The 13,852-nt window shown below is 50.7% G+C and overlaps 1 protein-coding gene across 8 annotated transcripts in view; it reads left to right on the top strand.

Annotated features, from left to right (window-relative positions):
• The window catches only part of Tnrc18 (trinucleotide repeat containing 18), a 93,805-nt gene that overhangs the window by 66,155 nt on the left and 13,798 nt on the right, over window positions 1-13,852 (top strand). For all 8 annotated transcript variants that reach the window (XM_029477002.2, XM_021161707.3, XM_029477004.2 and 5 more), the window contains 4 exons: window positions 965-1,222; window positions 8,212-8,639; window positions 11,287-11,436; window positions 12,011-12,152. In XM_029477002.2, coding sequence (XP_029332862.1) covers window positions 965-1,222; window positions 8,212-8,639; window positions 11,287-11,436; window positions 12,011-12,152 — 978 coding nt within the window. The remainder of the gene's footprint in view (window positions 1-964; window positions 1,223-8,211; window positions 8,640-11,286; window positions 11,437-12,010; window positions 12,153-13,852) is intronic.

The following is a 13,852-nucleotide window of genomic DNA, read 5'->3' as shown; positions in this document are numbered from 1 at the left end:
TTCTTTCTTTTTTTTAAGATTTATTTGTTTTATGTAAGAGTACCCTGTAACTATCTTCAGACACACCAGTAGAGGGCATCAGATCCCACTACAGATGGTTGTGAGCCACCATGTGGTTGCTGGGAATTGAACTCAGGACCTCGAGAGCAGTCAATGCTCTTAACCTCTGAGCCATATCTCCAGCCCCTCTTTTATTTTTGAAGTAGGGTCTTACTCTGTAACCCTGACTGGCCATTAAATTCACAATCCTCCTGTCTCAGTCTCAGTGCTTAGACCACAGACATGGGCCATCACACTAGGCCATGCCCTGTAGGATGCAGACCCTCTCAGCTGGGTTGGAGGGCTAGAAGGTTACCCATGCTCAGAGAGGCTCCCTAGCATGGGGGGTGCTAGGTTCTACCTCTGCTCAGGGATAAGACTGGGGGGGGGGGTTCCCTAGTCTCCAGGAAGAGATCAAATTCTGCTTTCTGCCAACAGCCCTGTGACCTCTGGCTGATCAAGATGCTCTAGACCCCTTGTCTAGACCCCCTAGCCTGACCCCAGCCCTCCCTCCTCCTTCCCCTCCTCTGCCTCTCTTCTTTCCTGCTTCCTCTCTCAGCCTCCATGTCTATGTCGGGGTGTGTGTACGTGTGTGTGTGTGGACCTTGACGAGCGCTGTCTCCTGTCTTTGTCCGTCTGTGTGTCTGTCCCCCCCACCTACAGCACAGGAGCATGTCGGTGCTGCCCTCCCAGAAGCCCATCCTGATACCCAGAGCTACCCCCTCTCCCTTCCCCAGGCTGCCCCTGTGTGGGTGACTGGTAGAGGCCTTGGGCCTTGGGTGGGACTGTGGGCTGGTTCTGGACCCTCCCCCGGCGACCCTTGGTGAAGACAGAGACTGGAGCCAGAGTGGGTGGTGGGAGGAGGTGGGGGGCAGTGCACACCCAAGTCAAGACTCTCACTCGTTCCTTGTTTTCTGCATGCCAGATGACAGCTCAGAAGAGGAGGAGGAAGAGCTAGAGGAGGAGGAGGAGGAAGACGAGGAAGAGGAAGGCGTTGGTAGCTATAGGCTGGGTGCTGGGGAACAGGCCCTGTCACCAAGCCTGGAGGAGAGTGGACTGGGGCTGCTGGCCCGCTTTGCGGCCAGTGCTCTCCCCAGCCCTGTCGTGGGGCCGCCCTTGTCTGTGGTACAGCTGGAAGCTGAGCAGAAGGCCCGAAAGAAGGAAGAGCGACAGAGCTTGCTGGGTGAGTGCCATTGAACAGATAAGGAGACTGAGGCACAGCAGTGGGCAGGAGAGCTGGCTGGAACTTTGATCACCTGACTGCTGGAAACCCCTTGGGCTGTTACTTTCGTGTCCATGGTCACATAAGAGTGTCTTCCTAGCCGGGCAATCCCAGCACTTGGGAGGCAGAGGCAGGTGGATTTCTGAGTTCGAGGCCAGCCTGGACTACAAAGTGAGTTCCAGGACAGCCAAGGCTATACAGAGAAACCCTGTCTCAAAAAACAAAAAACAAAACAAAAAAAAGAGTGTCTTCCTTCACCCTCGTGCCTTCATTAAATATGCGAGTACTTCAAAGGTCTCCAGGGGCTCAGGGAAGGTTTTGTCCTAGGGCTGGTGACTAGAGGCTACCCTAGGCTAGTAGTCTCCAGGCAGAGAAAAACATAGTGACAGAGAGAGAAAGAAGAGGCAGGGAGAACATTCTGCCCACATCATTGGAGAAGTTCTCTGAATCCAGTGAGGCAGGAGAGTGGCCTCGATGGCCTGAAGCTGGTGGCTGGAGGAGTCAGGAATGACAGGCTGAGGCTTGTTCTCTTACTACCTTAGAGGGCGTTAGGGAAGGAGACGCAGCTGTCCCTGCCTCACTTGCATTACATCCGTGAGTCTGAGCCCTGTTTCCCTGATGAATTCAGAGGTTCTTTCCCCAGGCATTAGAGTAGACATGGTTCCCGGGGCTGGTGATAGGCAGCTGAGTTGGTAGCGTGTTTGCCTGGCCCACAGAGCCCTGTATTCTATCTATATCTCCAGCATCACATGAGCCAGATGCAGTGGTCCATCCATGCCTGCAATCCCAGCACTCAGGAGGTTTAAGGTCATCCTTAGCTATAACACACAGCAAGTTGGAGGCCAGCCTGGTATGGGTCCCTTTCTGAAGTAGGGGTTGTGGAGTAGACATGATGCCTTCTGGCAGAGGCTGTGTGTGACAAGGGTCAGGCTTCTGTGAAGCCTCCTGGAGGTTTTCCCAAGATGTCCCCAATTCTCCTACCCACGGCTCCTTCTTTCCTCCCTAAAATTCCCCACCAATTGCCCTGGTGTCTTGAGGCTTTACATTGGCTGTTGACCAGGAGTCAAGCATTGTGGCATATTCTTCAGACCATTACCACTTTGTTTCAATAGATGAGTGTAGTGTGTAGTTTTTGCTACCCCTGGGCAGACTGCACTACCAGCCCCCACCCAGAGAATACTGGATCCACAGATGAAAGATACAGACACACACATTACTTAATTTCAACCTGCCTTATTGGCTCAATTGGTAGTCTCTTCTAATCTTCCGCCGCTAGCGTGCTCTCCCCAGTACGCTTAGCACCTCTTAATCTGCCCTCTGCTTCGTGACCTGCTTACCTTTTCCTTGTTCAACAACCCCAAACTGCCTTCCTTTTAGTTGTGTTTCTGATCTCCTGCCTGGGGAAGCAGCCTATGGCCGCTCCACCCAGGATCTTACATGGCTGGTCACCTTTTCTCCCTCTGAAGCATAATCAAGATCCCCCTTCCTCTTCCTGCATCTCTTAGCCTGCCTGCAGGGACCAGGAAGTCCCGCCTCTTTCCTTCTGATCAGCAGTGAGCCCCTGGCATCGGCACCACCCCTACAGATGAGCATTTATTTATTCTTTGATGCATGTAGAAGCAGTATCCTGTGTACCACCACTTAAATGAACTACTTAAAGCATTTTTAAAATTATTACTTTGGTTTACTTTGCATGTATGTTTCCAGGTGCACACATGCCAAGGTCAGAGGTTCTGGGAATAGAGCTCAGGCCACCAGGCTTGGTGGCAGACCCCCTTTTCTGTTGCTCCATCTTGCTGGCCCCTAGTTGGTTTGTTCATGCTTCTTCAATCCCCTCCTCCATTTTTCTCTGTGTACGAATCCTTCTGGAAGTTCTACCAAAGTACCCTGAACCAGACTGGTCCTCTTTTTCAACTTGAGAGCTTTGGGCATTTTCACAGATAATTTATGAAGTCATCTAATGCTTGGTATGTGAACCTCCAACCCAGGCCACCTCTCACTTTGTGGAATTTTATTTCCAGATTTCTCCGGCAGCAACTTCTAGCTTTGAAAGGAAACCTTGTCACTGGGGCAGCTCTATGTAGAACATTCTCTAGTCCAGACAGCGGGACACCTGCATGATTCTGGGGGTGCCTCAGAAGATAGCAGAAGATATTTTAGTCTCTTATTGCCCTCTCTTAGGTCATGATCATCACCAGCAAATGGTAACAGGTTTCCCTCGCCAACTTACCTCTTAATGTCTTTCAGAGACACAGGTTTCTCAAAACTTACTTCAATGGTATCCAGCGTGAGGTATCAAACCTACGGACCGTTACTAGATCACTAGACTGCTTCTCATCATGGAAGCCAACATGACTTGAGGACCAGACTCCTCTGTAAGAGCAGCAAGCACTCTTAGCTGAATGGACTCTCGCTACAGCTCCTGTTACACTTTTATGTAGGTGGGTCTTTTGCCCACGTGTGTGCATGTATGTGCACCAGTTGTGTGCCTGGTGCCCATGGAGGCCAGAAGAAAGCATCAGATTCCATGGAGCTGGAGGTATAGATGGTGTGAGCCACCATATGGGTGCTGGATATTAAATTCAGGTCCTCTGGAAGATCAGCCAGTGCTCTTAACCACTAAGCCGTCTGTCTAGCCAGGGTCCCCTCACCCTCACCCCATACTTGCAATGTCTGTAGGGTTGGTAGTAATTTTTCTTCTCTTATTGCTGATATACTCTCCCTTGATCAGCCTGGCTAGAACTTACCTGTTTCATTAATTCCCCTCCCCCATTCATTCATTCATTCATTCATTCACATTTATTTATTTATTTGTATGTATGCATGCATGCGTGCGTGTGGACATGTACTTGTGTGAAGTACATAGTGCTTGTGTGAAGATCAGAAGACAGCTTTCTGGAGTTGGTTCTCTCCACCGTGTGGGTTCCAGGGGTTGAGTCCAGGTCACGAGGCCTGATTGATGGACAAGCTTCCTTACTTACTGATTGCTGATCCTTGCTTCCTTGGCTTTCTTTGGGCGTGTCAGTCATTTGTAGCCACTTCCTGTTTTTCAGAGTAGCCTCTTAGGTCACTGATTTGAGACCTTATTCTTTTCCAAAAGAAGTGTTTGTTCAAAGATACAGACCTCTCTGAAGGCACAGCTTCAGTTTCATCTCCCACATTTTGATGCTTGCGGATTCTCATTATTCAGGAACCATTCTGAATCTCTCTTGTGATTTCCGCTTTGATCCATTGATGACTCAGAAAGTTATTTATTCTCTAGACATCTGAGGGGAGTTGCTTGGTCTTCTTGTAGATCTCTGCTTGGATCCCATTCTAGTTGGAAAGTACATTCAATAATTTCAATGAAAAAGGAAATTAATTTGAAACTCTATGGTACTTCTTAGGAGGTAAACGTGTAATGTGTGCTGATATTCTGTTAACGATTTAGTCATGCCCGCGTGGTTCTCTACAGTTCACACTTACTCTTTTCCGTTGTACTAGAGATAAGCGTTAAGATCTGCAACTGGAATCTGCACAGTTCACTACCGCTCCTTTTAATTCTGTCAATTTCTGCTTTATGTATTTGTAGCTCTGTTATTGAGCACATGCAAGTTTTTGATTATTTTGTTAGTCTCTTGATCTTCACTGTTGAGAAGTATTCCTTTCTCCTCTCTGGGATTATGTTTTGTTCTAAAATCCACTTTTATTTGACACTCCATAGTTATTCTGGTTTTCTTTTTCTTTTTTTTTTCAGTTTTCTAAAACCAAGTATTATGATCATGTAGGAGATGTGTATAATGGACATGTATGTATTTCACGGTGCACGAAGGAAGGAGAGATCTTCATACATGTACTATACATCTATCTCCCTCCCTCCCTCCTTCCCTCCCTGTAAGCAATTAAATAAATAGATCCTCTAGCTCTAGCCAACCATTTCTTTCTTCTTCTTGTATTTACCTATTTCTGACAGTATGTAGAATGAGGTAGGCCCTGTAGTACGTAGCCCTGTGTGTAGCACCTTTCATTTTGATTTTGAAGTTCATAGTAACAGTTGCTAGGACGCCATATTTTTATATAGCTCCATGGTACAGCTCTGAGCCGCATCTGCTTGCTAGTGGCTGCATATTTGAGTTGTTTCTATTTTTAGGCTTTTGTAGCTAATGCTACTTTCAACTGTCTGTGTGCTGGGTTTGTGTGTGAGAGGAAACGTTTTAATTCTCCTGTACTCGAATTGCTGGGCAATTTGTAAAGTTCCTTTAGCCTTTTGAGGAGCTAATAAACTTTCTCCTTTTTGTTCTTAAATATTCTTTTTAATTGCATATGTGTATGTGAGAGAGAGTATATGCACATGGGTGTGGTGCACAGAGGCCAGAGATGTTACCAGGAGCTGGAGTTACAGGTGACTCCCATGTGGATCCTGGGTACTGAACTTGGGGCCTCTACAAGAGTGGTACATGCTCTTTTTATTTATTTATTTATTTATTTAATTTTATTTCATTTTTTTGGTTTTTTGAGACAGGGTTTCTCTGTATAGCCCTGGCTGTCCTGGAACTCACTTTGTAGACCAGGCTGGCCTCGAACTCAGAAATCCGCCTGCCTCTGCCTCCCGAGTGCTGGGATTAAAGGCGTGCACCACCACGCCCAGCTCTGGTACATGCTCTTAAGCATGAGCATCTTACTGGCTGTCCTAGCTACCTTTCTGTGGTTGTGATAAAAGGCAAGAAGAAACAGTTTATTTTAGCTCATAGTTTACAGTCTGCCATAGCAGGGCAGTCAAGGTAGCAGGAACTTCAAACGACTGATCCCATTTCAACCACAGTCAAGAAGCAGGGAGAAAAACGAATGCGTGAGCTTTGGCACTCAGCTTACTACCTCTTGCTTAGGGAATGATGCTGCCCACAGTAGGCTGCAGCTCCTACCTCAGTTACCCCAATAAAGACTATCCCCACAGATGTGCCCATGGGCCAACCTGATCTACATAATCCTTCATTGAGACTCTTCCCAGGAGTTTGGATCACAGCTGGGTTGACCTATCAGGACTTGTCTTAGTCAGACCCATTCAGTTTTAGGTCTCTTTAGCAAATTTATTTGCAGCACTGCTGTTCTCTGGGTGGTTGGCCTTAAGGCTTACTCCCAGGTGTGGCTAGACAGTTTGGCGTGACCTCTCTTGCTGTCTCCTTTGTGATTCTTAGGTTTCTCTCTTCTGACTTCTGAGACCATCTCTTTTGCACATGTGCCCCATACCTTGCTCCAAATTCCTGGGTAGGGGGTGCAAGGCTGAGACCTGACCCTTGTAGCTGCATGCTTCTCTTCCAAGAGCACTCTCTTCTTCCTGGTCTCACTCAGCTTCCAGTACCTGCTCCATGCAGAATGGTCTAATGGTTCCACAGGGGCTACATGCTGAGAGTGACCTCACACTTCTGATCCTCTTGCCTCTGCCTCCTGAGTGCTGAGATTGCATGCATGCACCACCAAGCAGGTTTTGTGCGGTGCTGGCGATGGTTCCATGCTAGGCAAGCAACTCTTTTGAGTACTGCGATATACCCCAGAACCCCAAAAACTCAACTCTCAAGCCTGACTATATGGCCTGAACCCTCCTCATGTACAAGAATGCCCCCCTCCCTCCACTTCCAGCTGCTTCCTCCACATATTTCATCAGGGAGAAACTTATCAACAACTTCATTAACAAGATCTTTAAGCGTTGAAGGGACTGGTCACCAGGTTTCCCACCCCCCATCCCTGCCTCTGTGAACAGGCTTCCTGTTGCCTGAGAGTCAGTAGGATTGGGATTGGGCCTCCCCCCCCCCCCAGGTCCTTTTTAAGGGGTTGCTGGCCTTCTAGGGGCTGTCAACCCAACAGGCTATCTGGTCTGTGAGGTTTTTTGTTTTTTTTTTTTTTTTTTTGAGACAGGGTTTCTCTGTGTAGCCCTGGCTGTCCTGGAACTCACTCTGTAGACCAGGCTGGCCTTGAACTCAGAAATCTGCCTGCCTCTGCCTCCCAAGTGCTGGGATTTAAGGCGTGCGCCACCACTGCCCGGCAAGATTTTACACACACACACACACACACACACACACACACACACACACACACACCTTTCTGTCTTTGAGCTTTGGAGACAGGAGAAACCCCAAAAGAACTCAGATATTTTTTAGACCAGGACAGGCTGGGATAGGCTACAATGTGGACAGAGGCTGGAAGTATGGGGAAGGATTGATACAATGTCCGCAGTATGGGGAAGGATTGTTACAATGTCGGCAGGGGGGTTGTAGACAGAGAGGGAGCATCCTGGGGGATCCGGTAGGTTGTAGCTTACCCATGTTTCCTGTCAAGGTGGTTGTACCCTAGGCTGAGGGAACAGTGGAACAGCAGCCTGAAGGTCAGGAAAGGTAGAAGAGGGAGGAGAGAGAGTGGCCTTGAAGTCTAGTAGTGTGTCTCAGAGATCCAGGGCTTAAGGAAGAGGCTCCTCATTATGTATGACTTGCTATGGGGGATGAAAGGAGGGGCCTCTGAGGAGCCTCTCAGTAGGGAGTGGGCCTGGGTGATTAAGGACCCTAAGAGCAGGAAGGGACTCTGTCAGGATATAAGAAGACAAGCCTCAGGCCTGGTGCTTTCTTGGGGCTTTCTCCACTGCCTCCCTGTGCAGTATTTGCCCCAACCTGCCTAGTTTCTGGGGTTTCCTGAGAGGCAGTAGAAAGAGCCACGTGTGGGCCGTGGGCCTACATATTTTAGTGGTGGTCTTGGGGTGAGAGGTGGGGAACAGCCATGGGGTAGGGAATAGGGGACTTGGGCCAACCCTTGCCCTTCTCTGAGCCTCAGTTTACCTCTTCCTGGTAACAGGAGAGCGTGCGTCGCTGGGTGGAATGGGTCTGTGGGTTTCTTCCTGGTGGCCTTGCAGGGCCAGGTGGCTGGGACGAGGGCCCCGTGGAGACCCTACCCACCAGCCCCTACCTCCTCCTTCTCACATGCAGGCACAGAGTTCGAGTACACAGACTCAGAGAGTGAAGTGAAGGTTCCCAAGCCATCAGCTGCTGGGCTACTGCGGACCAAGAAAGGGGTTGGGGAGCCAGGCCAGTCTCTGGCTGCACCCGGACCTGGCACCCGGGCCTCTGGTCCTACCAGCCCAGACAAGGCCAAGCTGGTCTCAGAGAAGGGACGCAAAGCCCGGAAGATTCGTGGCCCCAAGGAACCTGGCTTTGAGGTGGGGCCAGAGGCCAGTGATGATGACCTGTGGACGCGACGCAGGAGCGAGCGCATCTTCTTACACGATGCCTCCGCTGCAGTCCAGGCACCCAGCAACACGGCGCCAGCAACCAAGCCTAGCCGCTGTGGCAGGGGTGGTGCCCCAAGCCCACGGAAGGACACTGGGCGGGCCAAGGACAGGAAGGACCCCAGGAAGGTAAGGTCCCCGGCACAGGTCCCCTGGTCTCCATCCTTGGGGTATGGCTTTGATGTTAGTAGTGTGCCCATAGAAGGTTCCACCATGTTTGGTGTTCAAGGTTCAAGGAAACCTTGTTTCCTCTTCCTGTTCCTGACAGAGGCCCTTAGTCTCTCATCACGTAAGTATAATGGTTTAAAATGTGAATAAATACTTGGAACCCTGTGTGAGGTAACTATAACAAAAGAACCAACACAATCGCCAGGCAGTGGTGGCACACGCCTTTGATCCCAGCACTTGAGAGGCAGAGGCAGGTGGATTTCTGAGTTCGAGGCTAGTCTGGTCTACAGAGTGAGTTCCAGGACAGCCAGGGCTACACAGAGAAACCCTGTCTTGAAAAAAACCAAAAAAAAAAAAAAAGGAAGAAAAAAAATGGTTTCTAGGTTTGGTGACTCTTGTCTCTAACTGTAGCACATATTTGATTTGTACATGTGTGTGTGTGTTGTGTGTGTTGTGTGTGTATGGTGTGTGTGTGTGTGTGTGTTTGGCTGAGGCTGTGTATGTGTCTTGGCATATGGGTAGAGGCCAGAGGAGAGATTCTCTCCTTTGACCCTAATGTGGGTTCTGGTAATCAAGCAGAGGCCACCCGGTTTGCATGAAAAGCCCATTACCTACTGAGCCGTCTTGCCAGCTCCAGTTTGGGTTTTTAGATGGGGTCTCTTGTAGCCCAGGCTGGCCTTGAACTTCTGAATTCTTCTACCATTGCCCCATGCCTTTTGTAGTCCCGAGGTCTGAAGCAGTTTCAGTGTGCTGGTTACCCAGGCAGTGACCTTCAACTCAGAGCCTGTAACAGAGGCATGGGTTGGCAGCACCTGTGGGTGCTACTTTCTGTGACAGTTCACTGGACACCTAGGTTATTTCCAGTCCTGTGTTTGGCTGTCCCTGTCTGTGAGACATTGGTCAGCTCCCACCACACCTGCAGGGTGGAGCGTCTAGATCTCTATATTGAGATGCCAGGAGGAGGCTGCCTCACTGCAGAGTCCTGGGGAGTCTCACATACATCTGCAGGTGACTGGGTAAGAGCTAAGCTATTGTAAATGCCCTTCCAGGATTATGACCGCTGGAACTCATTGGTAAGGTCTTATTGTTGTTCTTCTTCGGTTTTGATAGCATTTGAATGAATTATAAAATAAAGCTGCTCCCTCCATGCCACAGGATGGCCCTCAGCAAAATAGAGCCTCTGTATGCCAATGATGCTCACAGGACATATTCATAAGAAGACCTCAGTGAGTCTTTATTGAATAAAGCAAACTATAGAGTGCTTGTCTAAGCCCTCAGGCTTAGAATCCCCCAGTGAGGGACTGGGGGCGTGGCTCAGTGGTAGAGCCCCTGCCTAGAATTCCCCAGTGAGGGGCTGGGGTGTGGCTCAGTGGTAGATCCACTGCCTAGAATTCCCCAGTGAGGGGCTGGGGGCGTGTGTGGCTCAGCAGTAAAGCCCCTGCCTAATATGCCTAGAGCTCTGAGTTTATGAAACATCCCTAATATCACAAACCCCAAAAGCTCACATGTACATATTTCTTTATCATTACCTGGTTATACATATTTCTGAAATGTTCCGTAAAGACATACGGCTGCCTCTAGGAGAGTTGTTGCAGGAACTCACGTTTCAGCACTTTTTTTGGTTGTTGGTTGGTACAAAAAATACTGTAATGATAGAGCTCAGTTGTGAGGGCTGGCAAGATGGCGCAGTGTGTAAAGGCACTAGCTCACAAGCCTGATAATGGATGTCCTGAGTTCAAGCTCTGGAACGTGCATTGTGGAAGGAGAGAACTGACTCTGGCACACTTGGCAATAACAGGCCCCCCAACACACACACACACCAAATATATAAATACAAAGATCTAATAAAAGTAATAATTTATGGAAAACCTAGAGCACTTATATAGACAGAGGAGTCTCAGCCCTGTCTCAGGTATGGCATGATCAGTGTCCCGTGGTTATGGTGACAGCGTGGTCCCTCACTATCAGGGACCCTGCAAGCTTCATGGTTGGCAGCGAAGTGATCTGTGGGAGGTGAAAAATGAAGCTCAGGTTTTGGGTCAAAACTCCCAGAGTCTGACCTCACGGTTTATTTCTCTTACAACTTTGGGAAGAGATGGCCACGTGACAGTTATCACAACAAAACTTTAGGCCTAGATACATAAACTCCCTTGCAAAGGAGCAAAGCCCCTGTGACCTTTAAGAACCAGTTCTCTTGTCTGATGAACAGGGCTAGGGCCTAGGGAGGAAAGCCTTGTAACAGTGTAGGGATGGGTTGTATTGATGGAGGATGCAAAGTACACGGGACTCTCATACACATGGGCTCCTTTCACTGAGACTCAGCTCAGGATAGGGGTCTAGACAACGCCCGGGATAGGGGTGGATCCAGGAAGGCCGGCTCCACAGAATGGCAAAAGATCACAGACTGTTAAACAGCAAGCACCCCAGCCTTCTGGTGAAAGGGCGGCAGTCATTTTCTTCTGTTGAGTTAAACAGGCCTTAGTGTTTAAGGAGCCTGGGTTTTCTAGTCTCTTCTGTGAGCTGTGTTTCCTATACCCACCTCCTTGCCATGGTGGCCTGGGCCCTCCATGCCCGATGACAACTTCCTACCTTTGGCTTTCTCCTCTAGAAGAAGAGAGGGAAGGAGGCTGGGTCAGCAGCCACGCTGCCACCGCCCCGTGTTTCCACCCTGCCTGACTCCAGGGCACCCCACCCAGGGGCCCTGGCAACTGCCAAACGCAGCAAGGCCAAGGCCAGAGGGAAGGAAGCTAAGAAGGAGGTAAGCGTGCCAGAGGGACGGAAATCAAGGCTGCACTGGGGCCCAGTTCCAGGTGCAGGCATGCAGTGCCCCTAGTCCACTGTCATCATTGTCCCTAGCCCACACTGGATGTGGGTGTGACAAGCTCCATTCTCAGCCAAGACTCCAACCTTATTGGCAACCCGGGGCCACAGAACCGCTACCCTAAAGACCTGTTGTTCCTCAGCAGAGCTCCCCTTAGGGATGCTAAGGCTTTTGTCTATTGACAGAGGGCGATGGCGTGCCTGGATGCACTGTCAGCGACTCCCATAGCCCTGTTTCAGCCTCAGCTTTGTTCTACATGGCTAAAAATCAGTTTCTCTAAGGCAGTGGCTAAGGCGTCCACTGTGCTGACACGAGGAAAGTACTGAGCACTGAGTACCAGGTACTGTGCTAAGTACACAAAGCTTGGGCTTCAGTGTGCATGGCCGATGCCTCTGCACATTGACCTGGATTTCTCAGGAATGTCCCCAGCATGACAGGATGGCCTGTGCCTCGGGCAGAGCCATCAGCGTGTGTGTGTGTGTGTGTGTGTATGTGTGTGTGTTCTCCCCAGAACCGAGGAAAAGGGGGTGCCGTGAGTAAGCTGATGGAGTGCATGGCGGCAGAGGAAGACTTCGAAGCCAACCAGGACTCAAGCTTCTCCGAGGATGAGCATCTGCCACGGGGCGGGGCCACAGAGAGACCTCTGACCCCAGGTGAGTGTCCCAAGAGACTTCTGGGGTTCCCCACAAGTGTTTAGATACCAGCCTAGGGTGAGGCCCTGAGGCTGTGGCAGCTCAGCTACGGCCTAGCCAGCCCGTGGTGGGAATGAGGTGGCAGGGGTCAGGCCGATGAGATGTTCATCTTGGAATTCAGTGTGCATTTTAATGTAAGCCTAGGGAGGCAGGGAGGCCAGCAGCAAGTCTCAGCTACAGCTGGGACAACATGAGACAGGGACTACTTACCTTGCACATGAACGGACAGGTGGAGTGGTGGGTCATGTGAGCAGAGATAGGTAAGGACTGATGTTAGGGGTCCACAAAGGAGCCGCAAGATGGGTGGAGTGTGGGCGATCGCATGCTTGTGTGTGAGGGCTACAGTTTTGGGATGTTTTATTGATGCCCTGTGGAGGGTGTTTGGACCTCAAGGTCTGAGCTAGGAGGGGAGATGGAGGGTATGAACTGTGGGGTGCAGGTTGGGAGCAGAGCTAGGCAGTCAGTGCTTGGAGCGGGGAGAAGGCGGTCCTCATCATTTTGGCAGTGGTGTAGCCAGCAGCATCTCCATGTGTCTGCATAGCAGCGATGGCTGACCGCAGCAGGCATGCTCTCTTGGGTGAGGGTCCGAGCCACAGCACTTGCCCTGGATGTCAGTGCAAGGATACCAGTGATGCCTAGGGCCCATGGGTGTGACTGAGACCCAGGAGGTCTCCCTGACTGTGCAGAGCTAGCACTCTGTTCTCTGCTGGCCAAAGCACCCAGCACTCTCAAGCCCAACTATAAAGTGTGTAGTGTTCCCCTGCCTGTGAGCGTGGGTGCAGAAGCAGCAGGTAGGGCGGAGAAGTGGCTTGTTCTTCCGCTACCAGACACCAGAGCTGCTTGATTCATGCATGGACTTGTTATTTACTTATTGTCTGTCTGTCTGTCTGTCTGTCTGTCTGCCTATCTATCTATCTATCTATCTATCTATCTATCTATCTATGTGACTCAGAGGCTGAATCTGTGAATCTCCAGCCATTCTAAACAAGTATTTTTGGGCCCTTTATTCTTTGATTCTAGGTAGGATCTCTGTTGTGGAGACATACCCCAACCCCTCACTGGGGGATTCTAGGCAGGGGCTCTACCACTGAGCCACGCCCCCAGCCCCTCCCTGGGGGATTCCAGGCAGGGGCTCTACCACTGAGCCACGCCCCCAGCCCCTCCCTGGGGGATTCTAGGCAGGGGCTCTACCACTGAGCCACGCCCCCAGCCCCTCCCTGGGGGATTCTAGGCAGGGGCTCTACCACTGAGCCACGCCCCCAGCCCCTCCCTGGGGGATTCTAGGCAGGGGCTCTACCACTGAGCCACGCCCCCAACCCCTCACTGGGGGATTCTAGGCAGGGGCTCTACCACTGAGCCACGCCCCCAGCCCCTCACTGGGGGATTCTAGGCAGGGGCTCTACCACTGAGCCACGCCCCCAGCCCCTCACTGGGGGATTCTAGCCAGGGGCTCTACCACTGAGCCACACCCCAGCCCCTCACTGGGGGATTCTAGCCAGGGGCTCTACCACTGAGCCACACCCCAGCCCCTCACTGGGGGATTCTAGTCAGGGACTCTACCACTGAGCCACACCCTAGCCCCTGACAGGGACCAGATATAAAGCTTTATGGAGAAGAAAAAGAGAGAAATAGGGGTGGGCAGTCTCTGTGGGGCAGGGAGC

Source organism: Mus caroli, unplaced genomic scaffold, assembly GCF_978045245.1.
Source record: "Mus caroli unplaced genomic scaffold, Mus_caroli_1 scaffold_4, whole genome shotgun sequence".
Classification (NCBI taxonomy): domain Eukaryota; kingdom Metazoa; phylum Chordata; class Mammalia; order Rodentia; family Muridae; genus Mus; species Mus caroli.
This window is presented reverse-complemented; position numbering and strand designations above follow the sequence as displayed.